This window comes from Patella vulgata, chromosome 3 (assembly GCF_932274485.2).
Source record: "Patella vulgata chromosome 3, xgPatVulg1.2, whole genome shotgun sequence".
NCBI classification, from domain to species: Eukaryota; Metazoa; Mollusca; class Gastropoda; family Patellidae; genus Patella; species Patella vulgata.
Genome location: NC_065881.2, coordinates 70410609 through 70433088, shown reverse-complemented (window position 1 = coordinate 70433088; position 22480 = coordinate 70410609). Strand labels below are relative to the sequence as shown.

At 35.8% G+C, this 22480-nt stretch overlaps 1 protein-coding gene across 3 annotated transcripts in view; it reads right to left on the bottom strand.

Moving 5' to 3' along the window:
* Window positions 1-21738, bottom strand: part of LOC126815338 (short transient receptor potential channel 7) — a 74452-nt gene extending 52714 nt beyond the window's left edge. The window contains exon 1 of one of the 3 annotated variants that reach the window (XM_050540920.2): window positions 21612-21738. In XM_050540920.2, coding sequence (XP_050396877.2) covers window positions 21612-21695 — 84 coding nt within the window. In that variant the 5' untranslated portion in view covers window positions 21696-21738. Of the gene's footprint in view, window positions 1-19260; window positions 19404-21611 lie in introns of those variants that run through there. The other 2 variants (XM_050540922.2, XM_050540921.2) reach the window with 2 other exon arrangements.
* Window positions 21739-22480: the final 742 nt, after the last annotated feature.

Sequence of the window (22480 nt, the reverse complement as noted above, 5' to 3'; positions counted from 1 at the left end):
ACAAAGTGAATTGTTCGTGTGATTTTTCATATATTGGCGAAACTAAACGTCCACTTGATAAGCGAATATCAGAACACCGGTCCAAAACTGCCACCAACAACTCGGCCGTAGCGGAGCACTTACAGAACCACCCGCAGCACAAAGTCGATTGGAATGGGGTGCAGATATTAACAACCAACCAACTGAATAGAAAAACAAGGAAAATCCTAGAAGCGATTAACATTAGGCGCTATTCACCCCAACTAAACAGGGACGCGGGGCTGCATATTTCAAGGGCATACGATCAAGTCATCAAAATGAACAATTCAACTTAAGTTACAACCCATTAATCACAAACTTTAACTGTTTAGTTAGTCTGAGAGAATTGGCAGTGTGTACTTGCTTTCTTACTATTAGTATGTATGTATTAGTAAGTTAAATGGTCCCCCCCCCCTTTATCACCCCATTTATTACAATATGTTTCCAACCTATGGCCTTTTTTCTGGACTGTTTAATTTATTAGGCTATTAACTTCATTTGTCATTTCTTTTTGAGCGTTCACATACTATTAGTATGTATGTAATAGTAAGTTAAATGGTCCCCCCCCCCTTTATCACCCCATTTATTACAATATGTTTCCAACCTATGGCCTTTTTCTGGACTGTTTAACTTATTAGGCTATTAACTTCATTTGTCATTTCTTTTTTGAGCTTTCACACTCTTAATTTTTTCATTGTCATAACCACTTGCTCATCTACCATACATATTATCACCTATCCTGTTTATTTAGCCTTCTGTTAATGGACTATGCAATGCCTACATTAATTTATTATAAGTGTTATCCATATCTTAGTAAATGGTTTCATCCCTATTACCTCATTGAAACAACATAACAGCATCCAACGGCTCCCTTTGATGGTCTTCATAATTAGCTAAATGTTTTCCATTTGTTGTTGATTGTCTAATTAACTACCCTACTTATCTTATGTCTAATTTGTTTAATCCTTTATCTTTATTGTTATTGTTATTTTATCTTATTATATGGTTTCACCATGTCCACTCTTATATATTCATCTGAAGTTTATGAAATGTCATTGTGCTTGATAACGATAAGAGGATACTTGTCGAAACGTCGTGCTTTTAGAATAAACCAGTGATTGTTTCCCATAAAAATTGTGTTCTATTAACGTCACTGTAGATTTGGTTCAGATGATACTCGATCAATTGTTAATAACAACCGACTCATTTCGTCATTATTTAACACCAAACTTGTACGTGACTAGACGGATGGATCACCTATCCACAGAAATAAAACTATATCCTAGAGCTGTACTGGACCTTTTATATCTCACTGGGACCGGGCTAAAAATGAAAGATGATAAATTTAGATTATATAGGTCTTTGTATGAAGCACACTTTGCTAAAACGTACACAAGCAGATATTAAAGTTGGAGATGTGCATGTACTATGTCAAACGTTCAACCTGTGTTAAGATGAAATTGTCAATCTGAACAATACAATCACGGAATAGCTTGGAACGCACGACTTGTTTGCGAAATGATCGTCGCTTAAATCGCGTAGTCTTAGAAACCCCCAGTATTTACGAATTCTTTTCACAATTCAGACGACATGAAACAAATCTACTGGAGTTGAAAATGCGGAATGAATAGTCTTTAGTATCGATCAATCAAACACTTAATCTTTGGGGGTTATATCCAGGATAATATCACCCACCCCCGCTAGTATACAGTGTTTCCTTGACTAAAGTATTTTTACTACAAATATATACAAATTGAACTCTTTTGTACATAGGTAATAGTTCGTCGTTGATATCTGTATACATGAATCACCCATTCCAAAAAAATGTCGTCTCGCTGTTGCATTGTGGGAGATCCGTGAGCAAACTCACGAGGAGGCCGCAATTGCTTTGCATGGGATTTCTCTGACCAAATTGCGAAAAACGCTGATTTCACTGTTATTTTAAGGACGGAGGATATTTCATACGATGTGATAGAGACCTGGAAGGTTGATGCACTTAAAGAATACCCGAGAACGCGAAATCTTAAGTGTACAGGCCGCAAAAAGGAGTTGGTAGCGCTGGTCTACTCAGCAAAACAAATGCAGGTAGGCATAGAATAGATCATACAACAAGACTAATAATAGTAATTAATTTTAAAATATATAAATGAATAATACTGAACGTAATAAACATGTTTTTTATTAAGCATTCTTAATGTACTCTGTGCTATTATTTCTATGCAACACTGTACACTCACAGTTTGAGTATTGGCCTGCTAAAAGTGACAGCGATCAGCTGATTGATACGAAGGTTAAGTTTTGACAGCTGTTTGTTTTGAAGTTTTCATTTTACCTTTTTGCGATCTGTATACTATGTATGTGCTTTCTGAGGTATTCTGTACGTGCATCAACCATCTGTGTCTCTATCACATCATATGAAGTATCCCCCATCACTAAAATTAACGTAAAATCGTCATTTTTCGAAATTTGGTCAGAGAAATCCCATGCAAAGCAATGGCGGCCCCCTCGTAAGTTTGCTCACGGATCTCCCACAATGCAACAGCGAGACGCCATTTTTTTGGAATGGGTGATTCATGTATAATGATTAAAACAGATGAATTAGTTGACAATTATAATGACATCGATTGATCTGCTTTAGTTTCTAAAGGCCATTTTTACACGTCCCTACTTTTGTTCAAGAACATCATCCAACATTTGTAAGATGATGTTCGCAGGAAAATATTCCATTTTGTGTATGGGAATTTGAAAAACGTTGAACAAGCATATTAAATTGAACATTGTAGGACAGTTTTCATGGCCTTGAACCAATTAGAATGCATCTCTGGGTCACGTGGTGAAGTGGCTCACATGACAATAAAGCAAAATGGCTGCCTCGACATCTCGGATCAGGATCACCATGTAAAAACCACCTTGAACATGTTCACTAAAAGTTGTATGGTGTAAATTGACATGATCGTGGACGCCCCATGACATTGAACATCCTACTGCAAGTGTAGGATCGTGAAACGGACATCAGAAAAAAAGTACTCTATGAACTAATGTCACAGTTCTATCTGTCCCGGCAACTTAATGATTTAATTAAACAGAACGGATGGTTGTCACGGTTGGTTGAGACACTCCCTTATGCTCTCTATCCCCATCCCGCTGAAATAAGTAAAGGACTGAAACACACCCGGCAGTTAAAATATACATTTATTTGTTAATCCATCATTAATCGGGCTATCTTTTGACATTGAAAGATATTTAAGTCTTTGCCTTTTGGCGACTAGCCAACAGGATACAGGCAGCTATATAACGTAACTCCCAATTCCATTAATCTAGTAGGATGTATAACCAGATATTTACTTCCAATAATAACAAGCAAACTTAAAAAATATTCTCGCAACCCTGCATGTTTTAAACGAATGAACAAAATAATTTAAATAATCAGATTTGAACACAATTTGAAATGCAATGGGGTTTAACATCTCACCTGTCATTATTCGGGATAGTAAAGACAGGTATGCACCATGTGGTGTGTTATGGGGGACAATGTGCCTTGACAGCGGCGCTACGGCCTAATTTTATATATATGCTATGTATATATTAAGGTCAGATTTATGTTTGTATTGATACTTTTGTAATTATACTTATTTTGTACGAATAAATTATTATTATTATTAATAATGTGCTATATGCGGATACGGCTACGCTGTTTCGAAACGACGAATGTTTACGCTTCATTGGCTTGTCTCGAAGAGATTTCTGGCTAACCACGCAGTATGATAATCCTCAGCACTAGAGTCTATGAGACTATAAATAGCCATCGCACGTGCAATTCTCTACAAATCTATCAACTATTACAGCCGTAAGAATTCTATTGGTGACGATTCTGAATAGCAGTAATATTTAGCTTTTTAGTTATTAAAGCAGTTTTAGAAATTACGTTCGTTTTATTTTTTAAATTGCTTTATCATTAACTGTACCGTTAGGAGCGACATCTTTTGATTTAGTACAAAAAATATCTCTGAAACACTTGCGTTAGGCAAGAACATGACACTATCAATAGTTTCATTTTACTTTTACAAGGTTCTAATTGTTGAGCTGTCTAAAGTGCGTGTTTCACAGTCCAGAACGTCCCGAATTGACAGAATTGAAATCGAGTGACGCGGAATTCAGTCCTGTCACAGTTCTGTCAGTCCCAACCACGGAGGTGGTGTGAGTAGAATCGTGACGTAATTAAACACAACGAATAAGTATCGGCTGCATGGTTGGTTGAGATATTTACTTATCCAGTCGACTCTTGCGTTGTAGCCCGAAATACCCCTTTTCGCTTGATTGTCACTATTTTGGGGGCTGAGAGAATTCAATTCCAGAAAGTTCAATCGAATATCCCAACAGTGTTTACCAGAGACCTCCTGGGTAGCACCACATGTCTAAACAAATGTAGCAACACTATGGTGTTCTATTTTGGCCATTTCCCGCGTCGTGGTTTGCATTTTTCAATGTTAAGGTTTTTAACACGACGTCGCCATTCACAAAGCGACGCGTCGCGCGTCGTATTTTCTAAATGGATTTTGTTTATAGTGTCTGTGATGTAATGCGCGTTTAACAGGGGGATTAATTTGCAGTTTTTTTTACATTTGGTATTTTATCTTCAATTCAGTAGTTTATATGAGACTCAAAGAACTGCCGATACTATCCTTTATGTAACACGAAATTTCTATAATATCCAGATTATATGTTATATTTTAAACCTCTGTTCTAAACTTAAAATGAGTGACCTCGTGCTCTCTAAAGAGACAGTCATACAGTATAGTTAAACAAACGATGAGAGGGTACTGATATTTACATTATTAGTTGTTTTATACGTTCTCAAGTATTGTATTACTTAGAGTATGAGCATTCCTTGACATTTGTACAGACAGAATTAATACGAGAATATTTTTTTCGGGGGGAAGGGGAGGGGGGGGGGTATCCTACGACGAATATATCGACAACCCTGAAGAAATGAGATTAAGACACGCGGTCTATAGTCATTGAATGGAATATGGGAACGAAATGTCAGCTACTAGTACGACGTCGCTTTTTTCTCTATAGCTTAACAATGAAAAAAGCGACGCGCGAAGTGGCCGAAATAGAACACCATACAACACACGCAATAACCAACCACGGTTAACAATCTGTTAGCAAACATAGAACTAATCTTCACACCGCAAATAAATGTAAATGTGATAGGATCATGTACTTGAGTATCTGTTCTATGTCAGGCATACAATAACGATTAAACAAAACTTCACTAGATTGAAGTATTGTCCCAGAAAAGCAAAACAAATCCAGGTACTATCTTTCAGACACCTATTTTTATTTCATCACATAATACTTTTATATCACGATATATTAAAGATGCCTTATGTAAGAGCTAAATCTACCCATTGCAGGTCTTTCTTTTGGCCTCAAATGTTACATAAATTATTAATTGTACATTTAGCATGACAAGACCATAATCAACTCTCCAGAGCATAGGATGCTCGCAATTTTCAATACATTGAAACAAGATCGTTGTTAATAATTTAATTTAAATAGGGATAATCGAGCAATTCAAATAGTCATAACAGTCATATTTTCATTTTTAATTATCTATTTTTAAACTGTTATAGCGAGCAATTTCAGCTCTTTATCTAATTCTCACATAATGCATCTTAACGCTGTTATTAATAGGAATGGTCCATGCCTATCACATTGGGCTATGTTCGACGTTTTCATACAAAGTAGCAAACTGTCCCATTAAACTTACAGATCCTTACCTTCACATATAAAACGCTCACAGTCAATGCAAGTCGGATAAAATCGTACTAAATGATTATTATATATTTTCAGCAACAAACTTCTTGAGGTTAACGTCAAGCTTTTATAAGTGTGTCTTTGTCGTTTTTCTAGAAGGATTTTGAAAAACAACCTATTGTCATTGATTTTAATAATGGTTTCTTTACAAGATAATATGTTTCTAATTATGAAAATTGTTATTGTAAATACATACATATCAGTATTATTAAGCCACACCCATTTTAATTTGCGCCCACAATTTCTTCGAGAAAAAACAGTTTAAAGATAAAAGTACTTAGTTTCTCTTATAAAACGCTTTTAATTCAAAATATTTAAGTTTTGAAATTTTAACACAAGAATTAAGTGGAATATTTAGTAATCAAGCTGGGGACGTCGGGATTTTCCGGCGTGGTTCCTCCTTGTCAGTGGTGCAAGACCAAGGGTCTGGCAAGGGACAACGTATAGTCGTTTGGATGGGAGGAGGTCCCGTGTACACATTGGCGTCCACGTAAAAGATCCCTTGGCAGTTGGAATTCGATATAAGAGTAGGCTATAGCGCAATTGTCCGGGTTAAATTGCCCTCATGGCACATGCCCGCCAAGCCATAGCAGATCAGTAGGACGTTAAAACCAATTTCATTTCATTTCATTGATCAAGGTCCCTAACAACTAAAAAATTATATTGGCTTGACATTACTGATTAAGGAACAGTCATGCGCTGTTGAGGATAACTGTTTTCTGATGCACATTGCTCAGCCCCTTAATGACAATGCGGAGATTCTAAAGGCTATATACAACCTGTAATTATCCACCGATTTCAATGAAATTATTAGAGTGGGATAAATATAAACTAACCATCTCGAGATGTAGACAAAGTTTCGACCACTTCCGGTTATCGGTTACGGAGATATCAGGTTACCACACATTTCATGTGACAAGTCTACAGACTGCAATTATTCCCCGATTGCAATAAAATTAACAGAGTGGGATAATATTAACAATATTTGGATGGTCGACCACTTCTGGTTTAATGTTTCGGAGGTATCAGGTTACCACACTGATCCCACTCTGCTCATGTCAATGAAATCGGTGGATAATTACAGTCTGTATCCTTCTCACATGAAATGTGTTGTAACCCAATATCTTCGAAACCAATAAATCCAAATGGCCGAAATTTTACCCACTCCGAAATTCTATCAGTGTCATCATATTCTTTAGGTTTTATTGAAATCGGTTGCTAATTCCGTAAGTCTATACTGAAATTCTTGCTTACCACGTGTGGTAAATAACCACTCTCATAATTCATCTGGGTTATGGAGTCCTCTATACGGATTTTTTTTATCGGCGATGTTTTGTCGAGAACATTGACACCAACTTAGTAAAGATAACGCCGACGTCTAATTTTCCTGATTACACCATTGATCAGGTTTTGTTTTGTAATATTCTAATGACAAGGTTCTTTACATCAAAGTGTAGCGATGTAGAGATACATATCAAAATTCATTAACTACTATCTGAAGTATAGACCCTGTCAGGCTGTTCTTTTAAAACAATGATACCGCCCTTTGATCATTATTTACTTAAAGCAACCATGGCAGACGTATTTTAGTAAATCAAACGGTTAATGTTACGTAGGAGACTTTTAGAAAACTTTATTCATTTCCTGTATATAACGATCTGAACGGTCGAGGTACATTTTCTAGGAAATTTAAACTTTTATTGTCATGGCTATCTACGGATGTCTCAACTACCATGTCTCTGTATATGTTACAATGTAATCTATCGACTCGGTTATCAAGTCTCTCATACAAAATATATAATTCTAGAATTCACTTTCAAACTTGGATTGTTAATTTAATGATTGTATCTGGAATATTAACCATTCAATTTCATTATAAACCATTGTTCAAATTATGACAGGTTTCAAGAAGCTATTTGGTCGGTATCCACAAATATATCCATCATTTCAGTGCCGTATTAATATATCCATTTTTATATTTAAAAAGTATGCAGTGTTATATTAGATTTATTAAAAATTTAAAACATTCTGAGAACTACACATTTCAACTAATAGTTTTACATTTATTGTATAGTATTGTCATATTTTTATTCTTTACTAACCAATTACCTCATCACTATATTTATTACAGATTACATAACTTTGAGCTAAATGTGTTGTTTGCATTTCCAATTGCCACATTGTATGGAAATGATAATTAAATGTACAACAACATTTTTGTGTTTTTTGCTCTATAAACAAAAACAACTAACGAACAAAACAAAAGACAACAGATAAATAATAATAAGCTATATGAGTTAAGATAAAGGATAACACTGCCACCTACAGTAGAGAAAATGTAAGGAAGCCTTGTTTGCCATATTTATATATAAAAAAAACAAAAACATTTTGATTGCATGTACATAAATATTATAAAATATTTGCAATGGAACAATTTTTATTACAATGGTTACGTATGCTATGTGACGAAATTTGCCTCATTTGTAGTTTAAAGACTACTTATATAGCAATAATATTTTTTAGTTAGCTGATAGTAGTGATAGTGGAAGAACTTCGATCAGTCAGGAGGTAATTGGTAGTTGACTGGCTAACCGAATGTGGACAGTTTGCTTGACACGGAATACACTGGATGTGGGCGTGGCCAGCCTGTGTTTTTGTTACCCCTAAGCATTCGCCATCAAATTTAAAACAAGTATGGCGGTCGTTTAGCGTGTTACCTTTTTATACGCCCACATTTTCATGTGGACGTATTATGCCGTCGCCCCTGTTTGTCCGTCCGTCCGCCCACAATTTGTTTGTGGACACTCCACAGGTCACAATGATTATCCGATTTCAACGAAACTTGAAATATAGGTTTATCTCCCTACGGTCTCGGTTACTTTCCCTATTGGCATGTATCTGGCCGTAACTTCATGGATTGTGGCCCCTGATTGTACGAAAAATCGCGTTTTTAGCTTGTGGACACTCTAAGAGGTCACAATTTTGATCCGATTTTGATCAAACTTGAAATGCATGTTAATAACCCAAAAGACCTTGGTTTCTTTCGATATTCGCGCATATGGGATCGTAACTTCCTGGATTATGGCCCCTGATTGGTCGAAAAATCGCCTTTTTAGCTTGTGGATTCTCTAGAGGTCACAGTTTTTTTTCCGATTTTAAAAACCGTTTCGATCACCATTCCCCCATAATGAAGGTTGAATTGGAATTTCGTGAAAATGGAAATGAAACTGCCCGAAAAAATGGCCGCTCTTTGTATGCAAATTGTATATAAGTACATGTATGTAATTCAAAGGTTATGGACCTTCTAGAGGTCACAATTTTTATCCAATTTTGATGAAACTTAAAATATATCTTTATATTCCAAAAATCTCAGTCCCTTTCAGACCATAATTATCTGGATTATTGCCCATGATTATTCAAAAAATTGTTTTTGTTTTTAGCTTGTTTTCTATCCATCTCTTGCAAAATGTGGGCGTATCCTGCCTGGCAGCCGCTGTTTTTTTTATTTAATTATTTCTATAGATTTGAAATCTGAGTTCAGCTTTAAATTACCCTTTTGTCAATACGCTAGGCATTTGGTCATATTCCTGGCGAATAAATTGTTTTCCCGGATTTGATTAAATCTAAATGACAGGCGGCATTGACTGTAACAAATACACACATCAAAATCGTTTCCATGACTAATAGCAGTTGATCAATTAAATATATGTGATGTCCATTAAAACATGATAAGTTAATCCAACCGTCCAAATGTTCAATAATTAGTATTTTTCTTTGTTTAACCAATTCGCATTACATACATGTGTTCTACCAGTATCGTATGGGAGACCAAATAGCTCTTTATTCAGTGTTCTTAATTCTTAGTTCTTAATTCATAGTCCTTAATTCTTAGTTCTTCATTTGTTGCCGTATTTGGACATTTGCATACCAAAATTAACATTTGCATCTTAAGATCAATTTTTGTTTTAAAAAATCCGACATTTGTCATATCAGATTTGTAAATTGTATCTTTGTTTATTTTAATTGTATTTTAATATAATGATAAAATTTCTTTTAGAAAATCAAGAAATTACATTAACATTTCATCAGAAACATCAAATCTCGAACAAAACATTTCCAAATACAAGTCTCTAAATACCAATTTTACAAAACCAATGCCAAACCACATACACGTCTAACCTGAACATTATGACAACAGAGGACGCTAGTGGTGGGTTCTACCAACCGATAAAACAGTAGCAGCGCTATACGATTATTTGATAATATATATTTTTCCTTGTGATTCAAAGCTTATATAATAATTATAAATACTTATAATTTTAAACAATATACTTATAATTTTGTAAATTGTAAACGATGAATTATGCTCAAATCGTTTCAGATTAATAGAAAGACGTATATCGTTACATTGGTAATTTTAAAAACCGTGCATACAGTGTAACTATTTACTTTTGTGCTTTGATTATGTTATTTTCATCAGCATATTATACCAAAATATTACAGATGGATAGAAAGACATGTTATTTTCATCAGCATATTATACCAAAATAGTACAGATGGATAGAAAGACATATATCGATATTATTTTAATACACGTTGCATTGGATAACATCCACCTGAAGAAATATTTCCTACAGGTCTTTACTTCTTTTTTGTCTTAACACTATTTAGTCATTAAATGCTTACATATTAATATAAAAAAAATACAACATTCAATTACGAAATCTGAAAACAAGCCGGGGTTTATATAAATTAATATCCTCTGAGAAATTTACAAAATTATCAGTACATCGTTTAGAATTATAATTATATACATGTAAAGAATTGATCTATTACAAAGAAAAATATTATACGTACACTGTTAAAAATTTTATGTATTTTTACCTCGTTTTAACTGGCAGAAATATTGCCATCGTTATAACTGTATTTTAACATTGCATGTTATTTCACAGCCTGTAATGTAAATTTACCTCTAGCTATTATACATCCAAGGTAAAATTACATATCTGTAATTGGAGTATATGTAAAATTACCATGATGTTAATTTACATAAATTTGTACAATAACATTTAAAACAAAAAAATAATAGGTATTTTGATACAGTTTATGTAATAATATCTCATAAATGATGTAGAATTACATATTATGTAATTTGCCAAGGTAACATTATTCAAAGGAATGTGTTTGTCTCCGCTTGGCTAATTAGTCCTAGGTTAGATCCTGGCGAACACAGACAGTTTTGCGTAAAACAACATTCGATAATGTAAGTGAAATGGGGTTTAATGTGCTATTGTTCTGCTCCTTATAATGGAAAGAGTAGGTGGCATGACACAGTCCAAGCAAAATGCCGCACCCAACTCAATGTATGGCACATGCCTGTCTTTATAAGCAAGTTCGGTGCATTCAGATTTTGAATAACCTATTTCTCTCAAATGGACTAAACTGACTGACAGAACAGTAAATATTTTGTATAATATTCAAATGTGATCAAACGGGAGATAACAATTTACAATTTTCTGTAAAAATAATATTTCCAGCGGCATTTCTGTTAATATACAGCTTACGTGATGTAAACTGACATATGGTTGTATTAGTACATTAAACTTGATGTAATTTTACATAAGCCTTGTATTCTTATGCATCGACATCGTTTTAAATGTAAGTTAACAAACCATGTGATTTGACAAATCATGTACTGTATTTTTACTATATTTATAACTGTAAATATACATATAATTTTAACAGTGTATACATAGTTTGATAATTCTTATAATTGTTAATTATATAAAGCTTTGAATTACAAGGAAGAATGTATATTATCAAAGATCTGAAAAAACGGATCTTATATGAATTCGTCTCCCCTACGAAATCAGTTTAGATCCCTGGTGAGCATATGGGGCTTGGAGATAGGGGCACTTTCTCAACCTCGTGGGTTTAGCGTGGGTACTCAGGTTTCACAGGAAAGAAAATATTTACCAATGCAACAGTTATTAAAACAATGTCGATTACACGTCTTTCTATCATCCTGAAACGATTTGAGTATAACTCGTTTACAATTTACAAATTATAAGTACACTGTTTAAAATTATAATTATATACTCTTCAGGAAAAGTAGGTGATATTGAAATGCAACTACCTATGCAGGTTGCGATATGATAAATAGTCATGGACATGTGACATGCTTCGACAGTATGTTCACAGATGAAGAACTTATCGCCCCAACAGAACCACTGAGCTGCACATGCGACACGCAATAGCGCCATACACGTGGGAGGGGTTCATTGTCAAATTTGACACTTCAAGGAAGGGTTGATGAAAACTGCCGCGTGCTGGTTTATCTATCCATGTATGCTTTCCTATCGGTTCTTGCATAAGATTTATTGTTTAGCGTATCTTTGCTTTAGTGTGTTACGTTTAATTTGATCGGGAGACGTGTTCGTCGACGTAAACGGACAACACTGCAAGGATTGACCGTGGCACTGCAAAAGGAGTGGGTCAGATTGCCCCAAATCGCGATTGGGCGGTTGCTTAAGAGCATGCCACGACGAATTGCTGAATGTCTGAGGATAGGTGGAGCAATTACTCATTATTAAGACAAAAATCAAAAACGTCCATTTTCACTTTTGACGGTGTATCTCTTTGCGGGTGAAATGGGGCGTTAGATAGGCCGCCCATATGAACTGTTATGTTCATGTGTAGGCAATTGTCCTGCTATTAACATACACTGGTTACCTCTAATAAAAACAGCAGTGCATTATTTACGTAGTTTTGTATTGTTACTGAATATCCCCTACTTTTTGGAAGAGTATATAAAGAGTATAATAATTATATGCAAGCCTTAAATTACAAAGAAGAATGTATCTTATCAAAGAACCGTATAGCGCAGCTACTGTTTTATCGGTTTCTAGAGCCGTTTGGAGATTGTAGTTGGAAATTTGTTGTACAGGATTTGTTTTTCGTTGTATGTTTCTAATGAAACATAAATGTAATCTTTTTATTTTCTAAAGAAAATGTTATATCAAAATAAAATCACATTAAACGATGATAAAATTTACAAATCTGATATGACAAATATCTGATAAGATACAAATGATAATTTTAGTATGCAAATGTCGATATAAGACAAGAATTAAGATAAGAATTAAGGACTATGAATTACGAATTAATAATTAAGAACACTGAATAGAGAGCTGTTTGACCTTCCATATTACTTCAGAATACGAGTAGTTCACAGTATTATTATTATGACTTGATAAGACAACACGATCTACCACATTCAGACAAGTATACAACTTCTACCTCTAACCTTCTCATTCCGTAAAGTCCCCAAGCGTGATTTGAGAGATATTGTAAATGGTTTAATTCCATTCAGTATTTACACATATATGATGAACTGATTTCCATTGAACTAGGCTGCTACCTATGTAAACAGGCCCACCGCCATCTTTATGTTTCTCGAATCTAATGAATGAGTCTGTTTTTATTTCGATTGAATCCGAACCGGGGATTATCTAGCGCTGATAAATGTTCAATAATCCATAGTAACGTGGATTAAGAAATTTGATACATTAAAAAAATTAAAATCACGTATGGGGATCACGGTGGCTAAGTGGGTAAGAGAGAGAGAGAGAGAGAGAGGAGAAATGGGGTTTAATGTCTACTCGACACGAACTTGGTCATTTAGGGGCTAACATATGGTTTAATTTTATTTCAATAATTCGCTTGCGCATAGGGCTCTTTAGCTGTGGAAGGAAACCGGAGTACCCGGGGGACCCGGAGAAAACCCACGAGGTTGAACAGGCGACCCTACTCCTTCTCACGTACAACCTGGGATTCGAAACCACGCCAGTTGACTCAATGACAGGCCTTATGATACAGCGCGCACGTGCTAACCATTCGGCCATCCAACCCCCCAAGTGGGTAAGACGTTGGCTCGCTAGCCTGGCGGTCGGGTGTTCAATCCCTGTATTGGCCGAAAAAGTTCATCCAGATTTTCCGGCGTGGTTCCACCTTGTCAGCGATGCAGGATGGTGGGCCTGACAAGGACAGCTGTCTAGTCGTTCGGATGGGACGAAAAACCTAGGTCCCGTGTACACATTGGCGTGCACGTAAAAGATCCTTGACAGATGGAATTCGATATAAGAGTAGGCCGTAGCGCCGCTGTCCGGGCAAAATGTCCCTCATAGTACACTGTATGGCGTATGCCCGTCTTCATTAGGTCGGAGCAGAACAGTAGGACGTCAAACCCCATTTCATTTTATTTCATTTCATTTCAAATTACGTACAGAGACTTTAAATAGAGAGAGAGAAAATAAAGAACATTTTATGAAACTATTTGGTATATAATGTGTCTGGATGTAAGCCTCGTTACGCGTCCTAAATCTATTGGATGTAACCTCTCATATACCTCTGCTCGAATGATACAGGAGAACAATTCGCAGTAACATTACATGAAATCATCTATAGTAATTCCAATAAGATGCGATATGACGAATAAACAGTTGATGGAAAAAATAAAAACATTCTAATCCAGCATTTGTCTTTTAGTTCTTTTTAAACTGTAATTTATTACCTTTTCCCCAGTATGCTTTTAGGTTGCTGGAATTACACAATGTGGGAAATACGCAGCTCTGTTTGGGCGTTGGTCGAGACAATAATTAATGTGGAATCAATCCTCTAATTACAAGATGACACGGACGTTCAATATAACAATACTTATAGTATGAATACCTATTATACTCCATCAATATTTACAGTGCAATACGTCATTTATTTTTATAACATGTCGTGACAGTCGCGATCTTCATATCCAATGGCATATTGTTTTATCATTTAATCATGTTCCTTTAATCAGCATATTACTTGATAAAGACTAGAGAAGCCTAGTCTAAACGTTGCTCCGTAATAACCAGTAACTGTATTCGATAGACTTGTCACCTGTATATAGCATAAACGTGGTCGTAAATACCATTTATAATCAGTGCAGGTTCTTTATATAAAAATCTGTAACCCCAACGTACCCCATTTTCAAAAGCTCAGCTTATACTAAAACGCGAAATTATTTCGAATGTAAATGCCCAACTACTGCCGGCCAATTTAAATTGGCAAGCCGTCTTTAATTTTCGTGTGGGAAATAACCAACATCAAAGTATCGATTCTAGTGATCTGAAAAGCTTATATATTTATTGCACTCTTTAGTTCGACATGGATGTTTGAAAACCATAAATATACTGGTGCTGGGTGGTTCGAAGCTCCGTGGATCACATGCTATTATCGATGCAAAGCGGGAGATCGTTGTGACAGTTTTATTGTACGCGATAAGAACAAAGGTCGCTTGAATAAGTTTTTGGTACTGTAAATCTACTTCCCCCTCTTATCCTGTGTATAACACTGAAGATGCTTTCAAAACAAATGCGTGGTATAGAATATTACTGCCAGACAAGGGTGTGTATCCACATAAACCTATAAGCACAATCGTGGAAGGCTATTATTGTAAATGGCTATCGCACTAATGGGATCAATCAGTGATGTCTATATGCGCATTAGTTCATTACAGGAATGGCAATTTCATACTTATGCCCAGTTCGTGCAAGTCTGACCTTAATCTGAAGTGTCCAAAATGTTCTCTAGCATTTGGCTATTGTGACGGCAAAATAAGGATTTATATTTTCTCAGCATTAAATGTCAAATACTTCTTCAGTTTAGATTTTGAAAATTTACCATCAAACATTCACCTGGTTTTCGGTGCCTATGGTGATTCAGTGAGTTAAGAGGTCACGAGTTCGATAATGGTGTTGGTCGAGACATTTCTTTGGGTTTTGTGTGGTTTTCCCTTGTCAGTAGTGCAGAACAGAGAGTCTAGTTATTCGAAAAAGTCGAGGTCCCGTGTGGATACGTAAAACTTTAGATAAGAGTTGAGAATTGTCATTATATTCTGCTGAGTTAATTCCACCAAAATTATGTGCATACACCCGCGACCGCGTTACACTTATTTATCCTTGTTCTGACACCCACCTGGCTGTTGGGTGGGACCCATGGTGACAAAGTGAGTAAGGCGCTGACTGTATACACGAACAACCAGGCAGGCATTTTGTCCAGTTAATATTCGTTGTAATCGAAGTGGGAATTATTTAGGCCACTATTGGGGCGACTAATCAATCGCCACAACAGAACAAACAACATAATGGCAATGCATAATGACTTGGTGGAACAAAACATGTACCTAAATCACCTAGCAGAACAATATTTTATGCAAATTATTGTTTTCATCCGTTATGCAAGAGCTTTTTACGGTGTCTTCGATTCGCAGAAAGTCGAAAACAGGGAAAGGAGTTAATGGAGACAAAAGATACATTATAAATAAGTTCATATATCATTTGTGACAGTACGTCATGACATAATGTAAGCGCTAAATCTGCCTAGGTAACAATCTGTTACATAGATTATTAATTAGACATTTATTCGCATGCCAACCCCATAAGCAACTCTCTAGTTCATCGGTTTGGTGCGAATTTGAACCGATTGCAACACGATCGCCATTTAATAATCTAAATTAAAAATGGATGATCGAGACTTGAGACTTTGTTTATTCTCATAACAACGGCTGCAGAGGAACTCGAGAGGACGCTATCTCTTCAAACATGCATAACTCAGCAAAGAAGAAATTAACTTGACTGAAATTTTGAATATATTCCTTTTCATTGTCTATTTTTAAATTTCTTTTCTAGCGAGAAATGTCAGCACCTTTTATCTAAATTTTACATAATGAATCTTTAACATGAAATCCCATTTAGTAATGTTGTGACTTTTATTTTTTCGAAACAGGAGGAAATTGCGACTACTTGGTGATCTTTTTTCAATTTACACACACGTTTATGTGATCACATTGTCACCACCTCTGTCCATCAATTTAGTGTGATTATATTTCGAAATTGTTAGGATCGACAATCGGAAATTCAGAGCCTCCTTACGTATATATAATTTTATTAATATAATCGGCAAATACGCCATCTTGTAAATACACACGATGCCGAAGTACAGCAAAAAAAATGAAAACGCATGTTAAAACCAAGTATACGGTAGTTATAGTTTCAATAAACGTATAACTCAGGGAAGGGAACCAGCGACTGCCAGGCAGGATACGCCCACATTTTTCAAGAGATGGATAGAGAACAAGCTAAACAAAAAGCGATTTTTCGTAACATCAAGGGCCATAATTCAGGAAGGTACGATCAGATATGTGCGAATATCGACAGGAACCAAGATCTTTGGGTTATAAACATGCATTTCAAGTAAAATTAAAATCGGATCAAACATGTTACCTCTAGAGGGTACACAACCTTGATATACCAGATGTTTACACTATTTGCGTAGAGGGGCGGTCATTTTATCTGGCAGTTTTCGTCCGATTTTCACGAAATTCGAACTCAACCAACATTACGGTGTAACGGTGATACACATGAACGTGTTTGTAAATCAGATAATAATTGTGACCTCTAGAGGCACCACAAGCTAAAAACAGTTACGATCTGATATGCGCAAATATTGACATCAACCAAGATCTTTTGGTTATAAACATGCACTTCAAGTTTCATCAAAATCGAATCAAAATTGAGAGCTCTAGAGGGTCCACAACCTTGATATACCAGAAGTTTACACTATTTGCGTAGACGAGCGGCCGTGTTTCTGGCAGTTTTGGTCCCATTTTCATGAAATTCGAACTCAGCCAACAATACAGTGTAACAGTGACATATTCGCACGATTTTTTTTAAGTCAGATAATAATTGTGACCTCTTGAGGGACCACAAGCTCAAAAAGCGATTTTTCGTACAATCAGGGGACATAATTCAACCGTCATTATGATGTAACGGTGATATATTCACACGTTTTTTTTAAATCGGATATTAATTGTAACCTCTAGAGGGACCACAAGCTAAAAACGCGATTTTACATAAAAATCATGGGGCCATAATCCATGAAGTTACGGTCCGATACATGCCAATATCGAAAAAAACCGAGATCTTGGGGGGATAAACCTATATTTCAATTTTCGTTGAAATAGGATAACAATTGCGACCTGTAGAGTGTCCACAAACAATTGTGGACGGACGGACGTCCGGGCGGAGAGGGGCAGGGGCGGATCCAGAGGGGAGGTTTGGGGGGATCGACCCCCTCCCCCCGCTCAGCTACATTGTTTTTTTTGTAAATCAACACTTTTTATGAGAAAAGTTTATCGGCCGTGTGCTTTATCCGTTAGCGTCAGAGGTGGGACAGGATGGGCACCCAAAGCACGAGATAATGATATAGACATTATGTGATATCACAATTAATGCTTTGCATCCATGAAATTGAATCACAATATCATTGTATTAATTCATAATAAAAATTGACGTCAAACGAGGTGTTGAATTTCTCTGTTTATAAGCTCAATGTGTATGTATATACGCCAAAATGACGATATAGACCATGCGGGGGGGGGGGGAACACCCTCCTGCAAAAATTCCTGGATCCGCCCCTGAGGGGCGACGACAATATACGTCCCCATGAAAATGTGGGCGTGTAAAAATATTGTTATAACGGTCATGATCAGACCAGACCCCACATGATTAGCAATTAGCTAGCCTATAACTACTTAATCCCTAAGATACAATTAGTCAATACTATGTAATTGTTGAATATAATATAATATATTGTGTATTATATATGTTACTATTTCATTTATAATTGTATGTTTGTGTGTATGTATATATGTATATAGATCACTTCTATTCTGGATATTTAATAGTTCATATCATATCATTGACCCAGGGTCGCCCAGTTGCCATGGTGTCGCGACTGATTTTGAGTTACAATGTCTGATTGTGAATTCGATTGTGAAGTAATATCTTTAGATAAAGGGGAAATGCCTTTGTGCAGTTTCTTCCTCTGAAATGTTCGCAAAGGCGTTTCCGACAGTCAATTTTTTAAAAAAAAATTCATGGGAGGGGGGGGGGGGCATCACCCACGCCCCGTGGCGGCTATGGGGTCCCTCAAAATAAGTTGTGGGAACCCATGTATTAGACTTAAACTTACTACCCCACCTATCTCTACCAAACCTATAAACAACATATATTAGCTATATATCAGAAAGCATTAACCGTCTAGCAGATGAGGTGCATCTTTTTGTCGTTCAATATCCGCACACATTGTAAATATTCTTGGATATCCCCAGACATGTAAAAATATCAAAAATTCCATGTTTACATTTAGAGTGGAACCGATAGATGAAATTTGTGCAGTTTGTTTTTGATGTTCAATTGAACAAATATGTATTTAGCCAAAGAAAATATACATATAAAGCAAGTAATATAAACGTGACAAATACATGTCTGCATAATAGTCTTAGCGACGCCTTAAAAATAAAGAAAATTTTAAACTTACGGCCAATTAAACGTCCATAAATGAAGTATCAGTTTCCTCTTAAAGTGAGCACAACACTAGAAAACATGAGTGGAATAATTTTGCCATGTATCCGAGGGAAAGTGAAATATGTAAAATATCCAAAAAAACTATTGTAATGAACAGTTAAGTTAGAAGAGCTTCAGAATAATATAAAGACAAAACAAGAAGATAATACCAATATATACATTCATCTGCCCAGAGACACATTTCCGGAACAAACGGAAATATATATTCATATTTTATCAGGAGATAATGTTTAGACGGATAAGCAAGAGGGTATTTTAAGTCGGATAAGCAAGAAAATGTCATCTTTAGAAATAGTAGTCCCGAGTACCCAGGACAGCAGCACGTCATTTTTATACATATTTTATTTCTTTCCCAAATTGTGTCATTGGTGATTTTGTATAAGATAACATTACGCAATGTTGTTTCTTATTACGGAAATGTACTGAAATAGCCGAAACTTTACAAATAGTGAGAGAAATAGTTACTTTAACAGAGATGTGAGAAAACTTGTGTATCAGGTATCCCTATATACGTATAGCTAGAACTATTTCAATATATGGGAATAGTATAAGTTACATAGAACGTCAGAATACATATAATGATTCACATTAGAACTCGATGTCGTGATAAGCTTAATGAAATATCGGATTCATATTTTGCCATTATAAAACGTTAGCCGCCAGATCGAATATCAGAGGTCTCAAATATATGTCTCTGTTTGGCTAAAAGTCAATTAGAGTTATCTTTCCCAGTATGCATAATTATTAAAAATCTTTTAATTTAAGGATACATTATGGGAGATTAGTTAAAGAGCTGGTATTTCTCGCCATAATAGTTAAAAAGTAGATAATGTAAAGGAAATTTGCTGACAATTTCAGTCAAATTGATCCACTATGAACCGAGAATTAAGCGAGTGAAATTTCGGCCTAGCCTCGATCATCATTACTAAAGTCTGTACGATAAAAACATAGTCTCGATCATCCATTTCATGACAAGAACAGCTGTCTAGTCGTTCGGATGGGACGAAAACCGAGGCCCCATGTACACATGGGGGGGGGGGGCACGTAAAATATCCCTTGGCGGTTGGAATTCGATATAAGAACAAGCCATAGTGCCGCTGCCCGGGCAAAATTCTCTCGATTTTTTTTCTCAATATTTACGCAATATAGAATTTTAATTCACTACCGGCATTGTCTTTGTAGACTTTATTTGTTGTTACCAAAGATATCCAATGCAAAACGAATATGCCCAACTGCAGACCTAAAGGGATAAGATAATTATTTAAAATTCAATTTACAAAAATCGCATCACACTCTAAAACTATGAATATACACACGGAAATTCTTGACAACAAGCAATAAACAATACGAAGAACGGATTGTTTTACATAGAAACACAAAGGTCTTTTTCTAATTTTTCAATCTATTTAAATTATGTAAGTTATTATTATATTATTATTAAATATCACGAGATGTATTTCCGTTTCATTATTTCAAGTAATTAATATAAACACGATCGGAAGTAACCATTTCCGTCGGTGGAAAGTCTACTTTTGATTTCTAATCTATAGTCTGTATGAAAGTTGTACAAATACCACTAACGAAATGAAATGGGGTTTAACGTCCTACTGTTCTGCATCGACTGGGGCAATGAAAACGGGGAATACAACTAACACCCTAATAATGTTGGTAATTCATTTTATCTCAAGATTTTAACTTCAAGACCTTTTTTTACATAACTCGATAACCAAAGGGCACAGAACGCTGATTGTTGATAGGGTTAGTCCGTTCATGACTCCAATGACTTCAAACCAAGTTTGTAAATAATACATGTATGTTCAACAATATAGCCTTTATCGAGTTCACAAGGTTTCTGAAAAGGTGGTATAATTACGGAACGGAAGGTCCGGTGAAGGCCTACACCAAACGTCGTACATATTTCACACGCTGTGGTCTGGTGTGCACCAAGATTGAATATATTTAAGTCAAGTCGGATAAAACTTGCGGTATCAGGAGACGTTTTGCATCAAAAGCGGACAGCATAGACCCGGCCAGGAAGGTCAGATGCGTCCACATGTAGAACTCCTACAAGATCTATTGGTAAGTGGGAGATAGAAAACTTTAATGTACTTTGTAAATGAAATTAAATATGTGTAAGTTGATGTTCCTGTTCGGTCTATTTATAAGTCTACACTGTAGGAAATATAAACTCATTTCTCGTCTAATTAATATGAAATAAACATTCAATACATGCACATGCTTTTTCTTAATAACCCATATAGTGTGTATATATTATGAGCATTATAAACAAGCATCCCTACTTACATTCTCATCTTTCACTATTTTATCTTTACTTGTTTTTTTCAGAAATTTAAAAGCTTTTAACTGTATAGTAGCTGCTCTGTACATCTTCACAACTCGCAGGTTTAACACAGTTTTGATAACAATTTTAATATCTATGTAATTAAGTTCATCCGACCTCCATTTTCTAAAAATAGTTTGATATGTATGGTAGCTAAAAGAGGCGATAACACAATGTCCGCCTGTGTCCGGAACAATTCACCACCACATTTTGAAGAACAAAACAAAATCTATGGAATTCAAATAAAAAACTTATTTATTTTTCATAGTCCAGTCATTACGCATGTTAGTCTTGATCCACATAGATATATCGCGGTCATATTGTCTCATGATCGAGACTACATTGTTAGTTGCATTAACCGATGGCGTGGTTTCGAGTCGCCGATCTTACGTGAAAAGTAGTAGGGTCGTCAGTCCAACCTCGAAGGTTTCCCCGGGGCCCTCCAATTTTCCCCACTCTAATGACCTTTACGTACAAGCTAATTGCTGAATTAAAATTGAACCATACGTTAGTCTCGAAATGAAATATTTTATGTTAGGCGGAGGTCTCTCTATCTCTCTCTCTCTCTCTCTCGCTCTCTCCCCTCTCTCTTTCACGCACACACACATGTCCAGCTCCAGGATTTTACAGTCCTTTGTCCTTGTAAATGATCCCGTGTAAGCCACTGACAGAATGTTAAAGATCCGTTGATATTTTCAAATGGATATAAGAGTAGGTCAAAGCACCACTGCCCATATAATATTTCCTTCACAACACACTGCACTGTGAATGCCCACCTTCGTTATCCCGGTTGATGCAAAAAAAGTAAGACATTAAGTTCAATTTCATTTTT